Source organism: Corythoichthys intestinalis, chromosome 11 (assembly GCF_030265065.1).
Source record: "Corythoichthys intestinalis isolate RoL2023-P3 chromosome 11, ASM3026506v1, whole genome shotgun sequence".
In the NCBI taxonomy this organism is placed as follows: Eukaryota; Metazoa; Chordata; class Actinopteri; order Syngnathiformes; family Syngnathidae; genus Corythoichthys; species Corythoichthys intestinalis.
This window is the reverse complement of record NC_080405.1, coordinates 24,199,717-24,216,932: the sequence shown is the minus strand read 5'-3', so window position 1 is coordinate 24,216,932 and position 17,216 is coordinate 24,199,717. Positions and strand designations below refer to the sequence as shown.

The following is a 17,216-nucleotide window of genomic DNA, read 5'->3' as shown; positions in this document are numbered from 1 at the left end:
CCAGAACTGAAAGACATTTCTTATGAGGAGAAAAATTCCAAACTGACCTCTTATCTTATCATCGCTCTTGTTTCTGTGTCCACCTTCTTTCTGACATTCATCATCATCGTCCTGGCTGTGAGGTTTTGTCACAGGAGAAAGCCCAGGCTCTTGTTTGATGGAGCAGTTGCTATCCCCAGCGCATATCTTCCTCCTAACTACGCAGATGTTGACGGCACTGGAACGTTACGCAGCACATACAACTATGATGCCTACTTGACGACAGGTTCCAGAACCAGTGACTTTAAGTTTGTTTCTTCTTACAATGACAACACTCTGCCTGCCGAACAGACACTGAAGAAAAGTCCAACTGACTTTTCTGACCCTTTTGAAGATCTTGAGTACTCTGTGGAGGTAGGAGCATTTCTACTTAAAATATTTATTGCAAATCTTTTTGCCATTTGCACAAAGTACTATCTGGGTTCCTCACATAACAGCTATTTTGAAATACTTAGCTACACCACAGGAGTTTGGTGAGGTAAATTTTCTTCACTTGTTGTATTGATTTTGCAAATTAACCAAATCAAACCAATCTTCAGTTTATTGTTTTAGGCTCAGAGCGAATTATTTGAAAAAAAGCCCTTGACAGAATTTTTTAAATGGTGACTACCACCAGTTAACATTTGAATATATTTCAATAAGTGTGATTGTTTTCAACCCTTGCTTGACCACGTGTCAGGTAACATTTGAATAGATGAAGAAAGCATGACATGGTCCTCCTTTACATTACTTTTTGTCTATCCTTTTTAAAGCACTCCAGTTTGTGAACTGCAAAGCAAACATACATGTGCAACTTGTGTCATCAGGGTTTTTTTTAATAGTGTCAGCCGGCTCTGGCTGAGACATTCTTTTGGTCTATTTGGGTTTGGTTTGCATGTCAAGCAAAGTTAAGTCCCATTCAGTACAGGCATTCATGCAGAGTGATAAATATTTTTGGTCCATAGTTGTCTGTTGATTGGACTGATTCATATACATACTGTAGCGCTCGATTAATGGTCATGTAATACTTTACACTTTTACATAAAAAGCAAAATGGATAGCTTCTTATATTCCTTTATTTTTTAGTTTTGTGTGAACTTCATTTAAATCATATAAACAATTGAAATGCTCACTAAAGATGCCCATTTTGTTCACTGTTTACCAGCAACTGGTAACACACCATTAATGGATGGTAAATGATCCCTGTCAGATTTTCAGAAAATCTGGTGGAACAGTTTCAAATATACACATTGGTTTATTCTAATGTTTGTCGAGTGAAAATGTGGTTTTATCAAAGTGTTTTTTCTTAAAAGCACATAATCAACAACTCCAATATGACATATACACACCTGAGTGTGTCGTGATTGAGAAGATAACAACAGATTGCATTCTGTGTGTATTTGTTGAATGACTTCACCACCACCATCATCTAATGGTTTCATTTTTGGATGGTTTCGGGAATTACATTATTTTGTTGAACCGTTCAACTCTTGAGAAAATATTTGTTCTCTTGTTGAATTAGAGTAATTTCCACCTCTCTGTCCATGGTGCTGAATCCAGTCTTTTCTACAGTCCACTGACTCTTCAGCCTTTTCTATCATTTCTTTTTTTGGGATCTTAGAATACTGTATCTACCATCACTTAGAATACTGTATCTACCATCATATTAACATTATATTTAAATACTTTAAACTGACTTTATATTAGAAAATGCACCTTTTATTCATGTAAAATACTGTATCTGCAATGAGATGAGAAACGCGACCACAGCTTTCGTGATGTTCATGATTATCCAATAACGTTCAATAACAGTAGGTGTTATTCCGTTAATTGCACTCTAGAGGTCAGTATGCACTAAAGAACAAAACTGCCTAAAAAATTCCCACCCATTCAAGTCGACACGCAAATCAGATTTTAGTATTGTGGAGCTCTGATCTAAACGTCTGGTTGAGACTGCGTTCGACGAATCTGAGAATATACAGGAAACGATCATATTAACACCATCATTCATTTGCTACCAAATTAGAAGGGATTTACACATATTTTCAAGAAGATGGGGAACAAAGGATATACCCCGTTTGGCTTCGGCCTTGTTTTTCTTTTCCTTTTCCTCCATCGCATCACAGGAGACGTGAGTTACTCTATTCCAGAGGAGATGAAACGTGGATCTGTAATCGGGAACATTGCCAAGGATTTTGGAATAAATGTGGGACAGTTGTCTACTCGTAAAGCCCGCATTGATCCGGGGGATAGCGACGTACATTATTGCGGCATCAACTTCAACACTGGTGATTTGATTGTTCAGGAAAGAATTGACAGAGAGGGGCTGTGCGGTAAAAGAGCATCGTGTGTTTTAAAACAGGTACTTGTATTGGAAAACCCATTAGAACTACATCGCATAAGTATCCGTGTGGTAGATGTGAATGATAATTCTCCACAGTTTAATGAAGACCTGCTAAAATTAGAAATTAGAGAATCAGCAGACAAAGGAGAGCATTTTCTTCTTGGAGAAGCACATGACGGAGACATAGGAGAAAATTCTGTTCAAAGCTACACCTTGCAGCAAAATGATCATTTTAAATTAAATATTAATTCTAAACCAGGTGGACGAAAGTACTGTGAATTATTATTGGACAAAGAATTAGACAGAGAAGATAAAAAAGACATGACGCTCTTGCTGACTGCTTATGATGGGGGCTCTCCAAAAAAATCAGGCACTGTAGTCATACATGTTACTGTGCTGGACGCTAATGATAATGTACCAGTGTTTAGTGAGATGGTCTATAAAGCCACTCTGCCTGAAAATTCTCCTGCTGATACATTAGTGATCACAGTAAGTGCAAGTGATGCAGATGAAGGTTTGAACAGTGAAATCACATATGCAATTGACCATGTATCTGACGACAATGATAATGTCTTTGATTTACACCCAAGATCTGGAGATGTGAGAGTGGCTGGTGCTGTAGATTTTGAAAAAGTCAAATCATATGAAATGCAAATAAGTGCTAAGGATGGCCTTGGATTAGTCTCTTATTCAACATTACTTATTGACCTTACTGATATAAATGACAACCCCCCTATGCTCAATTTGAAGTCGCTATCTAATTCTGTAGCAGAGAATGTGCCACCTGGCACTGAAGTGGGCATCATTAATGTGCAGGATAGAGACTCTGAGCAGAACGGGTTGGTCCGCTGCTCCATTCAACAAAGCGTCCCCTTTAAGTTAATTGCTTCTATTCCCAACTATTATTCTTTGGTGACTACTGGACAACTGGACCGTGAACTGGTGCCTGATTACAACATCACAATAAGCGCCACTGATGAGGGTACTCCTCCTCTGTCCTCTTCTAAAAGTCTTCACTTGTCTGTAGCAGACATCAATGACAACCCACCTGCGTTTGAAGAAGAATTCTACAGTGCTTATGTAAGTGAAAATAACAAAGCCGGCTCCACTTTATGTTCCGTTAGTGCCCGAGACCCTGACTGGAGACAGAATGGCAGTGTGATTTATTCTCTGTTGGCTGCTGAGGTAAACGGTGCCCCTGTGTCCTCCTATGTGTCTGTTAACGGGGACACAGGGGTGATTCATGCAGCCAGGTCATTTGATTACGAACAGACGCGAAGCTTTCAAGTCCACATCATGGCCAGAGACAACGGTTCTCCTCCACTGAGCAGCAACGTGAGCATTAGCGTGTTTGTCTCGGACTTGAATGACAACTCTCCTCAGATACTGTACCCTGCCCCGGACGGCAACTCCTTCATGACTGAGCTGGTCCCCAAAGCTGCTCAAGGAGGCTCTGTGGTGTCTAAAGTGATAGCGGTGGATGCGGACTCTGGACAGAATGCCTGGTTGTCCTATCATATCGTCAAGTCCACTGATCCAGGACTTTTCTCTATTGGTCTTCACAGTGGAGAGATCAGGACGAAGCGGGATATTTTGGAAACTGATAGCATGAAACAGAACCTGATTGTGGCAGTGAAAGATAATGGACAGCCCCCTCGCTCTGCCACGTGCTCCATGTATTTACTGATTTCAGATAACTTGGCTGAGGTGCCAGAACTGAAAGACATTTCTAGTGAGGAGAAGAATTCCAAACTGACTTCCTATCTGATCATTGCCCTCGTGTCTGTGTCCACATTCTTTCTGACCTTCATCCTCATTGTCCTGGGTGTGAGGTTTTGTCGCAGGAGAAAGCCCAGACTTTTGTTTGATGGAGCTGTTGCCATACCCAGTGCGTATCTCCCTCCTAATTACGCAGATGTTGATGGCACGGGAACTTTACGCAGCACCTACAACTATGACGCCTACTTGACCACGGGTTCCAGAACCAGTGACTTTAAGTTTGTGTCTTCCTATAATGACAACACGCTGCCTGTTGATCAGACACTACGGAAAAGTCCAAGTGACTCATCTGATCCTTTTGAAGATCTGGAGACACTTTCTGAGGTAGGAACAATTCTCAACATATCCCAAGTTTTGTCTGACTATCAAGACAAAGGTGGTGCGAGTGAGGAGGTACAAGCAGTTTTTGACTGTGGCCGTGTGGACTGTGTCTGTGACTTATGGAGGTAAATTTGTGCCACAATTCTGAGCGTGCAATGATAAATTATGAGCACAGAAAAATAGATTTTGAGCAGAGAAAACTATATTCAGCAAAAAAAAAAAAAAAAAAAAAAATCTACTCTGCTCCATAATTGTGTTTGCATGTTAGTTTTACCTGCTCACTTCTACCCTCCCTCTCTCGCTAAATCTCTCGACCACAGCGCACCCGGTTTGTCCTCTGCGCGCTCAGTTTGTCACTCCCGTTACAAATGTGTAGAAGCCAACCAATCAGAGCTGGGGAAGTACACTCTGATTGGCTGTTTGCGCTCCAATTAGATCACTTGTTACATTCGCCCGGATAAAATAGAAAATCAGGAAGTCTTTATGGGCGCACCAGAAGTATCTGGCTTGCTGACTGAGGCCTCTAAAGTACAGACGCCTGATGGCTTGCACGCAAACTTCGTCCATGAACTGACCACTGGATTAAACGAAATACATAAAAAAAAACAATTAGATGATTAAAGACCAAATTTAAACTTACTTTATTTAAGGGTACGTCTTAGTAAAAGTGTTTCCTGACATTTACTTTGACGTTAATGTACCTGCAGCAAATGCAATATCATAACATATTTCCTCAATAAAAGGCCTAGGAGAGTGACATAATATTATGTTATTTATTGCACTTTACCCATGTCTCGCTTTCGTAACACAGGGCGATTAAAAAAAAGAATGTGCCAAAATCATCACGCAATTATTCATTTTAAAATAATTGAAATAGACTGAATTATTAATTGATTATTAATTGGTTTTTGCACATTTTTTTTTAATAACCCTGTATACTACTTTCTGGCTTTTATGTACTTAATGTAATTATAATTCTGTTATGACCACCCAAAGGTAACGTGTAAATTATCACGAACATTTGTCGAATGAAATGTAGACATGAGCTCATATAATGATATAATGATAAAGACTAGTCATTTTAAAAACGTGCTTATCCTCCCTCTCTCTCTCTCTCTCTCTCTCTCTCTCTCTCTCTCTCTCCTAGAGAGAAATACCTTGTTATGATTACAGTAATACTATTTTTTCTTAATTATCCGATGCATAACTCTTATCATTTTTGCAATTCTGTATTTATTATTATTGAAAAAGTAACAGTATTTATTACTAGCATTTTTACACATGGTGTTCTTGTTTATTTGTTAAGAATCTTATTTTTAGTTGCACTGATCTTTGTGAATCAAGGACATAAAATCTAAGTTTAGTCTTTTTTCTTCTTCTTTTCATTAATTAAAACCAATATAATTGCTTATGCAGTTTATTATTCGGGTATTATAAAGAAATAAGCGGCGGTAAAAAAAATTCTTACTGCAAATTTTATTTTATGAGCGTACTTTAAAAATGGAAAACGGACTGAAGATGTCGCCCTCGGCTCGCAAACCGCACACATGCACCACCCATGGCTGTAGGCATATAATAAAAATTGTGAGACGGTCAAACAGGGATTTGTTCAGCGTGTACTCCATACTACTCTATTTTCTTTTGTTCAATTTATTGGTCTGCGCGAGTGCCTGACTCTTGGATTGTGCGACCATTTCCGCCAACACCCGACGTGTTTTGTGTCAATATGGGGGACAAAGGATTTTCCGTGCTTGTTGCAATCCTCTGCATTGTTTCCTTCGTCGTAATGGTGCCCTTCGTTTATGGAGACCTGAGTTATTCTGTTCCAGAGGAGCTCAAGCAGGGATCTGTTGTGGGAAATTTAGCAAAAGATCTTGGAGTCGATCTGGTGAATTTTGCAGCCCGAAAGCCTCGGTTTGATTTTGAGGAAATCCGGAGACGTTACTGTGGAATTAATATGCGCACCGGAGATGTGATCACATCGGAGAGGATTGACAGGGAAATCATTTGTGGAACGAAACCTTCATGTGTCATAAAAGTCGATCTGGTTATGGAGAACCCTTTGGAGCTTCAACGTGTGAGTCTTCATATTCAAGATATAAATGACAATTCACCAAAATTCCGTGAAAAGATAATTGAAATGGAGATAAGAGAGTCAGCAGATAAGGGCAGTCGGTTTTCCATTGAGGAGGCCAATGATGCAGATATAGGTCAAAATGCTGTTCAACAATATATTCTTCAAAGAAATGGAAATTTTATTCTTTCTGTTGACAAAAACAAAGTCGAACTCGTTCTAGAAAATAAGCTTGACCGAGAAAAACAAAGTGAGATGAATTTGCTTCTTACAGCTCTTGATGGTGGCTCACCTCAGAATTCAGGGACAGTAGTCATACACGTCACTGTGCTGGACGCTAATGATAACGCCCCTGTGTTCAACAAAGCCGTTTATAAAGCCACCCTGCCTGAAAACTCTCCTCCAGATACAATTGTGATTAATATTAGTGCCACCGATGCTGATGAAGGAGTAAATGGGGATGTGACATATCATGTTAGTCACATATCTAATGATGACACAAATGTCTTCAAAATTGATTCCAAAACGGGTACAATTAGGCTATCAGGTAAGACTGATTTTGAGGAGAATAATTCTTTTGAAATGAAAGTTCAAGCTAAAGATGGGCTAGGTCTGACGTCCTATACGAAAGTTATAATAGATATTACTGATGTGAATGACAATGCCCCTGTTATAAATATAAAATCTCTGTCCAATCCAGTAGCCGAAAATGTGTCACCCGGCACTGAGGTGGGCATCATTAATGTTCAGGACAGAGACTCAGAAAAGAATGGACAGGTCCACTGCTCCATTGAACAAAACGCCCCCTTTAAGTTAGTTGCTTCTATTCCCAACTATTATTCACTTGTAACTACGGGGCGACTGGACCGTGAACTGTTGTCTGATTACAACATTACAATCAATGCCGTTGATGAAGGCTCTCCTCCTCTGTCCTCCTCTAAAACTCTTCACTTGTCTATAGCAGATATTAACGACAACTCGCCCATGTTTGAAGAAGAGTCCTACAGTGCATTTGTGAGTGAAAATAACAAAGCCGGCTCCACTTTATGTTCCGTTAGTGCCCGAGACCCTGACTGGAGACAAAATGGTAGCGTGATTTATTCTCTCTTAGTCGATGAAGTGAATGGTGCCCCGTTATCCTCTTATGTGTCTGTTAACGGAGACACTGGGCTGATCCAAGCCGTCAGGTCTTTCGATTATGAACACTTGAGGAGTTTTAAAGTTCACATCATGGCCAGGGACAATGGTTCTCCTCCACTGAGTAGCAACGTCAGCGTCAGTGTGTTCGTCTCGGATGTGAATGACAACGCTCCTCAGATACTGTACCCCAACACGGATGGCAATTCCTTCATGACTGAGCTGGTCCCTAAAGCTGCACAAGGTGGCTCTGTGGTGTCCAAAGTGATTGCGGTGGATGCGGACTCTGGACAGAATGCCTGGTTGTCCTATCATATAATCAAGTCTACAGATCGGGGACTTTTTACCATTGGTCTTCACAGTGGAGAGATCCGGACCCAGCGGGATATTTTGGAATCCGACAGCATGAAACAGAACCTGATTGTGGCAGTGAAAGATAATGGACAGCCCCCTCGCTCTTCCACCTGCTCCATGTATTTACTTCTTTCTGATAACTTGGCTGAGGTTCCAGAACTGAAGGACATCTATTACGAGGAGAAGAATTCAAAACTGACCTCTTATCTTATTATTGCTCTGGTGTCTGTGTCCACCTTCTTTCTGACATTCATCATCATCATCCTGGGCGTGAGGTTTTGTCGCAGGAGAAAGCCCAGACTGTTGTTTGATGGAGCTGTTGCCATTCCCAGTGCATATCTCCCTCCTAATTATGCCGATGTTGACGGTACAGGAACTTTACGCAGCACCTACAACTATGACGCATACTTGACAACAGGCTCCAGGACCAGTGACTTTAAGTTTGTGTCTTCATACAATGACAACACGCTGCCTGCTGAGCAGACGCTGAGAAAAAGTCCAAGTGATTTTGCTGATCCTTTTGAAGATTTTGAGCCCTCTGTGGAGGTAGGAGCCTTTGTTTGTTGTAGATATCTATTTGCCTTTTTCGCTTTGCTCTCCTAGACAATTACAGATATTTATATGAAAATAAATAAAATTTATCTACTTCACTAGCTTTTAGTGGGGCAAATCTTCTTGTTGTACCGCTTTTGCAAATTCACATAATCAAAGATGCACTTTATATCACTTTAGTCACAATATTATTAATTGAAAAATGCCCTACTACTGCTAGTTTTCATGACAATATATCACTAGGATTTTTTGGGGCCTACATATGAATAAAAACACTCTAAGTATTGTCCTATTGTTTTTGCTTTATTGCTCTTATTATTTTGTTTTAAATCTCTTGCTTGTGTTGTGTTGTTATGATTTGGACATTGAGTCTGTTAATGAATATAGGAATTGTGGAGCCAGCACAAAAGAAATACTGAGTTCTGTCGGACATTTACATGCGGGTCAATTGCTAACCGACAGTTTGTTCAGTTGTGAGAAATGTTTCTTTGATGGATCTTGGAACTCTCCAGTTATTCAAAGAGAGAAAAAGCCTCTAAATAAACAACATGATTATTCTTATATGAAATTATTCTTATAAGAAATTTGTATCTCAGCTAGAATATGTCAGTGTAGAGTTTGCGTCTTGACTTTTTGATGCTTGTTTTCGTCTGTCTATCTAGCTCTCACATCCTCTAAACATATATTTTTGCAGTTTGTTAAATTGTGAGAAATGTTTCTTTGATGGATCGTGGAACTATGCAGATATTCAAGGAGAGAAACATCCTCTAAATAAACGAAATGATTATTCTTAAGTGAAATTATTCTTATTTGAAATTTGAATCTCAATAGGAATATCTCAGTGTGGAGTTTGTGTGTTGACTTTTTGATGCTTGTTTTTGTCAGTCCATCTATCTATCTCTTACATCATCTAAACATGTTTGTCTGATCATTATAAACAAGAAGCTGCCAATAAGTGTTAATGTGATTTAGAACAGTTGTGTATGGTTAAATAATAAGAAAAGTTACTTTGGGTAGTCTTCGGTTACTGGTGTGTATGTTCACAAAAAGTGTAGAGAGTTGTAGCTTTGGATTTCACTGTTATTAAAGCAAAGCTTGAAAGTTACTCATACAGCATGTAATATAGGGAATGTTCACCTACTTTGTTTAAAAAAATTGAGTGAAATGAATTCAAGATTTAAGTGTTTTACATTGTGTTTGATTTCTTGGTCAATTTTGCTATAACAACAATGGTCTTCAAATTGTGTGTGCTTTTCCCATTTCTTTTTAATAATGTCAAGTGGGCAATCTATGCACTGTGAGATAGACGACAATCCGATCGGTTTCAAATTTTCTGGTTTTGTATTTGTGTCCAGGTCAGTTTGATATTTATCATAATTTTATTTTCATTCACATACTGGCCATGTAAAAAAAGGTAGTTAAAATGCCCCCCCCCACCCCCCCAAAAAAAATCATGCATCTCTCCATGGTGCTGAAACGTGATGTGGTTACTTACCTTACTTTAAACGGCGTGAGATTGCAGATTGATGGCTCTTCTTAGTTCTTGCTTTTTGAATAAATCACTGTACAGGGTGTAGGTTTGATTAGAATATTAGTTGTTGTTACAGTTGAGTCTTAACACATATTGTTGCTTGAAATTTCACACGTAACAGCGCTTGAATTCGAGTGACTTTCCCAATTGCCACAATTTCATAATTTTCAACAAAGTAAAAATTCTTGGACAATTAAAAAAATGAACTCCTGGTGTCGCTGTCGACTTGTATAACACCGCCACCCTCTCTCACTCCACACACTATTGTTCTGCTGGCGATGGTTACAACTTGCAAATGCATTTAGTGTGTCGATACTAATTCGTGAAGGACGTGAATCCGTGTGGAATATTCTTGTTTTGCAACCCATTTTAGGCAGGCTTTGTCACCATGGGATATCTTGGATTTTCAGAACACCGGATCGTTTTTATTTTTGCCTTCTTTGTTCCAGTGCACATCGTGCATGGAGATCTGAGCTATAGTCTTCCCGAGGAGCTGAAACGCTCGTCTGTTGTTGGAAATATAGCCAAAGATCTTGGTGCTGATCCGAGGACGCTGTCAACACGGAATGCCCGTGTTAATGTGGCGGGGACAAGTAAGCAGTATTTTGCGGTTAATCTGAGTACAGGAGATTTGATCACATCGGAGAGAATAGATAGAGAAAGCCTTTGTGGGAAGAAGCCATCTTGCATTAATAAGATTGATCTAGTGTTAGAAAATCCTCTTGAGCTTCATCGTATAAATCTTCATGTTCAAGATGTGAATGACAATTCCCCCAAATTTAAAAATAATTTGATTGAAATGGAAATACGGGAGTCAGCAGAAAAGGGCAGTCGTTTTGCAATTGAGGAGGCCCATGATGCAGATATAGGCAAAAATGATGTTCAAAGATACATTCTGCAAAAGAACAACAACTTTATTCTCTCTGTTGACAGCAACAAAGTTGAACTTGTGTTGGAAAATAAATTGGACCGAGAAAAGCAAAATGAGATCAATTTGCTTCTCACAGCTTTAGATGGTGGCTCCCCTCAGAGATCGGGTACAGTCATCATACACGTCACTGTGCTTGATGCAAACGATAACGCCCCTGTGTTCACTCAGACCACGTATAAAACCACACTGCCTGAAAACTCTCCTTTTAGCACATTCGTGATTAATGTTAGTGCGACTGATGCTGATGAGGGAGTGAACGGAGATGTGACGTATGATTTTGGCCATGTATCTGACGTAGATAATTTATTTTCTATTGATCCAGCATCAGGGGAAATTAAAGTAAGTGGTTTAATTGATTTTGAGGAAACTATTTCTTTTGAAATAAAAGTAGAAGCCAAAGATGGTTTAGGTTTGACCTCATATGCCAAAGTTGTAATAGATATTACTGATGTAAATGACAATGCCCCTGCCATCAATTTAATGTCACTGACCAATCCAGTAGCAGAGAATGTCTCACCCGGTACTGAGGTGGGCATCATAAACGTGCAGGACAGAGACTCGGATAAGAACGGACAGGTGCACTGCTTGATTCAAGAAAACGTCCCCTTTAAGTTAGTTCCTTCTATTTCAAACTATTATTCTCTGGTGACAACTGCACAACTGGATCGTGAACTGGTGTCTGATTACAACATTACCATCAGTGCCACTGACGAGGGCTCTCCTCCTCAGTCCTCCACTAAAAGTCTTCACTTGTCTGTAGCAGACATCAATGACAACCCACCCATATTTGACGTGGAGTCCTACAGCGCTTATGTGAGTGAAAATAACAAAGCCGGCTCCACTTTATGTTCCGTTAGTGCCCGAGACCCTGACTGGAGACAGAATGGCAGTGTGATTTATTCTCTGTTGGCTGCTGAAGTAAACGGTGCCCCAGTGTCCTCCTATGTGTCCGTTAATGGAGACACGGGAGTCATCCACGCCGTCAGGTCATTTGATTATGAACACTTGAAAAGTTTTCAAGTCCACGTCATGGCCAGAGACAACGGTTCTCCTCCACTGAGCAGCAATGTCAGCGTCAGTGTGTTTGTCTCAGACGTGAACGACAACGCCCCTCAGATCCTGTACCCTGCCCCGGAGGGCAACTCCTTCATGACTGAGCTGGTCCCCAAAGCTGCTCACGGAGGCTCTGTAGTGTCCAAAGTGATAGCAGTGGACGCAGACTCCGGACAGAATGCCTGGCTCTCATATCATATAGCCAAGTCCACAGATCCGGGACTTTTCACAATTGGTCTCCATAGTGGAGAGATCAGGACCCAGCGGGACATTATGGAATCTGACAGCATGAAACAGAACCTGATTGTGGCAGTGAAAGATAATGGACAGCCCCCTCGCTCAGCCACCTGCTCCATGTATTTACTTCTTTCTGATAACTTAGCTGAGGTGCCGGAACTGAAGGACATTTCTTATGAGCAAAATAATTCCAAACTGACCTCTTATCTGATCATTGCCCTGGTGTCTGTGTCCACCTTTTTTCTGACCTTCATCATCATCGTCCTTGGTGTTAGATTTTGTCGTCGGAGAAAGCCCAGGATGTTGTTTGACGGAGCAGTTGCTATCCCAAGCGCATATCTCCCTCCTAATTATGCAGATGTTGATGGAACTGGAACTTTACGAAGCACCTACAACTATGACGCTTACTTGACAACAGGTTCCCGAACTAGTGACTTTAAGTTTGTGTCGTCGTACAATGACAACACGCTGCCTGCTGAGCAGACTCTGAGAAAAAGTCCAACAGAATTCCTCGATGCTTTTGGTGACATTGATGAGGTAAGCCTCAAAATATTTTCCTATATGACATATTCTACTTCATAATTTTGAAAACAAAATAATGCTCTTTCACAGAAAAAACAGCATGTTAAATTGTATTTGCATTTGTGCTGTTTCATGTAGATCTCATATGTGTTTTGGCCATATTATGTCTTCACCTTTCTCATATTTGCCTGTTAAGTCATGCACCGTCAGATGCTGTTTATATCAGAAGTCTTCAGGTTTCGTGAGACATGGGTAGCAATGTCTGTTTTTGACAGCTTTTACTGTTATTTCTTCTTACACACTTACACAATTAGCTCATGAGTCAATAATGAATTTTGTACATATTTTCTTGGAAGACTCCATTCATACACAAAGCTGCCATGCAGATTTAAGAAATACAAACACACTTACCACACACACACCTGTATTATGCATATATCACAACTACACACTCCGCAGCCTTGTTACAGTCTTCGAATGTGGTGTAAACAGGTGGTTAGTCAGGGAACTGTAATTCCCCTTAGCAATGAACGCCTCACTGCAATTTTATTGCATGCCCCGCCTCTGGTGCGGTCTATTACTTAGTTTATGCACAACATCTGTGCATGCTTCTGCGTTGTCTGTGTCGCTGGCCTGGTGGAGAGACATTAGACCTGCTGGGATAAAATGGTTCCAGAAACTAGTTTGAGTTTAGCTGCACCTACCGTGTTTTAGAAGTGACCTATTGTGAGAAAGTTGCTCCGGGGAACATTTTGATCCTCGCTCGGCCGTGCATTCTGTCGCTGCATAATTGAGCTCCCTTGCTTGATAACAATTTAAATCAGGTTCTCACGCCAAGTAGCCCTTGACAAAGCTCTCAATTTGAGTAGAGCTTAAACCCCTATAGTAAATCGGAAAAACACTTTTTTGTATTTTGGCTGCAGTTGGTATATACACTGTATATGCTGGGTTGACGAGGCACCGAGAGAGTGGCCGAAGTGTACTATATGCATATTGCTACTTTGTCACTTTACTGCCAAACGGTAACACCTGATGGACCTTAATATTTTGCAGGCAACATTGTTTACTGACATGCTAATTCCATGACCTCTAAAATTATTAAGGCCTATGTATTATTTATATCTTGATATAGTCTAATATATATATACATATAGGGTGATTAAAAAAGAATATGCCAAACACATTGCGGTATATTTAAATTTTTATCAATTGTTTTTTTTATTTTATTTTGTTTAAAAAAAATAAATAAATAAATAAAATAAAATTAAAAAAAAAACAATAACTTGGATACAAGTATTGTATATAACTTCAAGTTGTTATATCATTCTTGTGCTCAATGTGACCACCACCAGCGGCACGGACAACATCAAGCCGATATGACTTTTAATTTGTTAAATTTACTTGTTAAAAAGACTTGGTTCTCATTATAATTCTTATAAATTTAATAAATGTAATTAATTTAATTAATAATTCAGTTGATTTCAATGATTTTATATGATTTTGGCACATTCTTTTTTAATCGCCTTTGTATATGTATTCTTTGCTGCTTATATGTACTTCTATTGAAGGCAGTTTGATTGAACTCTCCGTAACTAATTTTTATTAAGGAAAATAAGAATCTCTAATGATTAGGCATTCAGACGAGTTTGCCTTTCTTGATACAATTTCTCCTGCTTTGGGAGAGAACATTTGCACGACACGGAAGGGAGAAAGCTCTGACAATTGCTACATTTTACCTGCAGAAAAAAAAAAAAATGTTTGTTGCATTCGTTTTGATATTATTAGCGCTGGTTTACCTATATCGGTCAAGATCATCTAATACTCCAAATAAAGCAAATGTGATATTTTCGTTTTGTTAGACATTTGTGAGTTTGCTTTGCAAATATGATGATTTTTGCTTCAATGGTTATGGAATTATATTTTAATCTGTCAATGGCGTTATAAACATTTCTAGCTGGTTGTAAAAAAATTGAGTTTGTTTATTTGTTAATAGTCTTCATTGTGTGCTGTACATATTATTATCTATCTTTTATTTATGTTTTGTGATTTGAGCAAATTATTCCCGAGGGTGATGTCATCAAGCACAGGCCTGCATGGCAGTAATCCTATTAAGTGAATTTTGTCATTAATTCGTTCGTGTTTTTCCTAGTTTGTGCCGTGAAAAGCGTTGGAGACGGGTTTTTAGGACCATGCAGACGGAAAAAACGCGCTGTTTTGGATATATTTCAATGTTAAAAAGGAATTGACAAAGATTAACTCCAAAAAAATTCTTGCATGGCTATATCGTTTGTCCTGAAATGCAAATTAATTGCTTTTACATCACTTGATTTAAAATATCAGTCACTGCAATTTAACTTAAAAGCTGTTTTTACAAATTTATTAGCATTGTTTTTCTCACGTTTTCCTCTAATCGATTGCTTTATACTTTTACACCAAATAACATAGATTTAGTTTTTTTTTCAGTAAGTGTTCTTTTCACATTCTGTCGTATTTTAAATCCTTCCACTCTGTCTTTCATAATTCAATCACATGCACCATTTTTATATGAACGCTCAGTGTCGCTGTCTAACAACGTACTGGACTTGCAGTATTCGTTGCACATCTCCACCCATTTCGTATGGCTTTGTTATCCCATGTAGTGTCATCAGTGATCACAGCGATAGATTTTAGTCGAGCATTTGTCTCATTTCAACACTGCCCCCAAAACGCATTTTCACGTCAAATTGGATACTATTGGATTGCAATTTTGGATTACATTTTCATCTGACAGGATGGCAAACGAAGTCTTTTTGACGCTTGGCCTGGTTATCCGCTTTGTCTGCTGCCTCCTTGTGCTTCATCCTGTATCTGCCGAGGTCAGTTATTCCATACCGGAGGAAATGAAACCGGGAACTGTCATTGGAAATATCGCCAAGGACCTCGGTCTAGGTTTAAATGCATTGTCAGCACGCAAGGCTCGCTTTAGTGAAGGGAATAATGACCGATTTTGTGCAATCAATTTGAGAACTGGTGATTTGAATGTTGCTGAGCGGCTTGATAGAGAGAGCCTTTGTGGTGCTAAACCATCTTGTGTTGTAACACAGGAGCTTGTGCTGGAAAACCCATTGCAGTTACATCGTATAAATATACACCTTCAAGATATAAATGATAATGCCCCAGAATTTAAAAGGGAAATGATTTCGATGGAAATTCATGAATCAGCAGACAAGGGCACTCAATTTTTAATTGAGGAAGCACATGATGCAGATATTGGTCAAAATTCTATTCAAAAGTACATTTTAGAAAAGAACGAATATTTTATTCTCGTGGAAGATGGCAACAGAGTTAAACTCGGTTTAGAAAATAAACTTGATCGAGAAAAGGAACAGCAGATAAGCTTGTCTCTGAAGGCAGTGGATGGAGGCTCTCCACAGAGATCAGGGACAGTAATGTTCCAAATAGCTGTGCTTGATGCAAATGATAATGCCCCTATATTTACTCAAGATGTATATTCAGTCAAAATTCCTGAAAATTCTCCTTTTGATACAGTTGTGCTTAAAGTGAGTGCGACAGATGCAGATGATGGGATCAATGGTGATGTTACTTATGATTTTGGTCTTGTTTCACAGTCTGATTTGCAATCGTTTTCAATTGACAGCAAAACTGGGGAAATAACTGTGAGTGGCATAACAGACTATGAGAAAAAAAGTACTATCGAACTAAGGGTTGTAGCGAAAGATGGACTCGGATTAAATTCATATGCCAAGGTCCTCATAGATCTGATTGATGAAAACGATAATGCCCCGGCAATATATTTCAATTCACTGTCTAATTCAGTAGCAGAAAATGTGCCATCCGGAACTGAGGTAGGCATCATTAATGTGCAGGACCGAGACTCTGAGCAGAATGGACAAGTCCGCTGCTCTATTCAACAAAATGTTCCCTTTAAATTAATTCCTTCTATTCCAAATTATTATTCTCTGGTGACTGTTGGGCAACTAGATCGTGAACTGGTGTCTGATTACAACATTACAATCAGTGCCACTGACGAGGGTTCTCCTCCCCTATCTTCTTCTAAAAGTCTTCACTTGTCGGTAGCAGACATAAATGACAACCCGCCCATATTTGAGGAAGAGTCTTACAGTGCTTATGTAAGTGAAAATAACCAAGCTGGCTCAATTTTATGTTCCGTTAGTGCCCGAGATCCAGACTGGAGACAGAACGGCAGCGTGATTTATTCTCTTTTAGTCACTGAGGTGAACGGTGCCCCTGTGTCTTCCTATGTGTCTGTTAACGGAGACACGGGGGTGATCCACGCTGTGAGGCCGTTTGATTATGAACACTTGAGAAATTTTCAAGTCCACGTCATGGCCAGAGACAATGG

At 39.5% G+C, this 17,216-nt stretch overlaps 2 protein-coding genes across 2 annotated transcripts in view; both read left to right on the top strand.

Annotated features, from left to right (window-relative positions):
* The first annotated feature begins 6,089 nt into the window (after nt 1-6,089).
* LOC130923821 (protocadherin gamma-C5-like) overlaps nt 6,090-17,216 on the top strand; it is a 313,176-nt gene continuing 302,049 nt past the window's right edge. The window contains exon 1 of the mRNA XM_057849867.1: nt 6,090-8,573. Within this exon, the coding sequence (XP_057705850.1) occupies nt 6,189-8,573 (2,385 nt within the window). The 5' untranslated portion in view covers nt 6,090-6,188. The remainder of the gene's footprint in view (nt 8,574-17,216) is intronic.
* LOC130923830 (protocadherin gamma-A11-like) overlaps nt 10,197-17,216 on the top strand; it is a 100,322-nt gene continuing 93,302 nt past the window's right edge. The window contains exon 1 of the mRNA XM_057849889.1: nt 10,197-12,868. Coding sequence (XP_057705872.1) covers nt 10,499-12,868 — 2,370 coding nt within the window. The 5' untranslated portion in view covers nt 10,197-10,498. The remainder of the gene's footprint in view (nt 12,869-17,216) is intronic.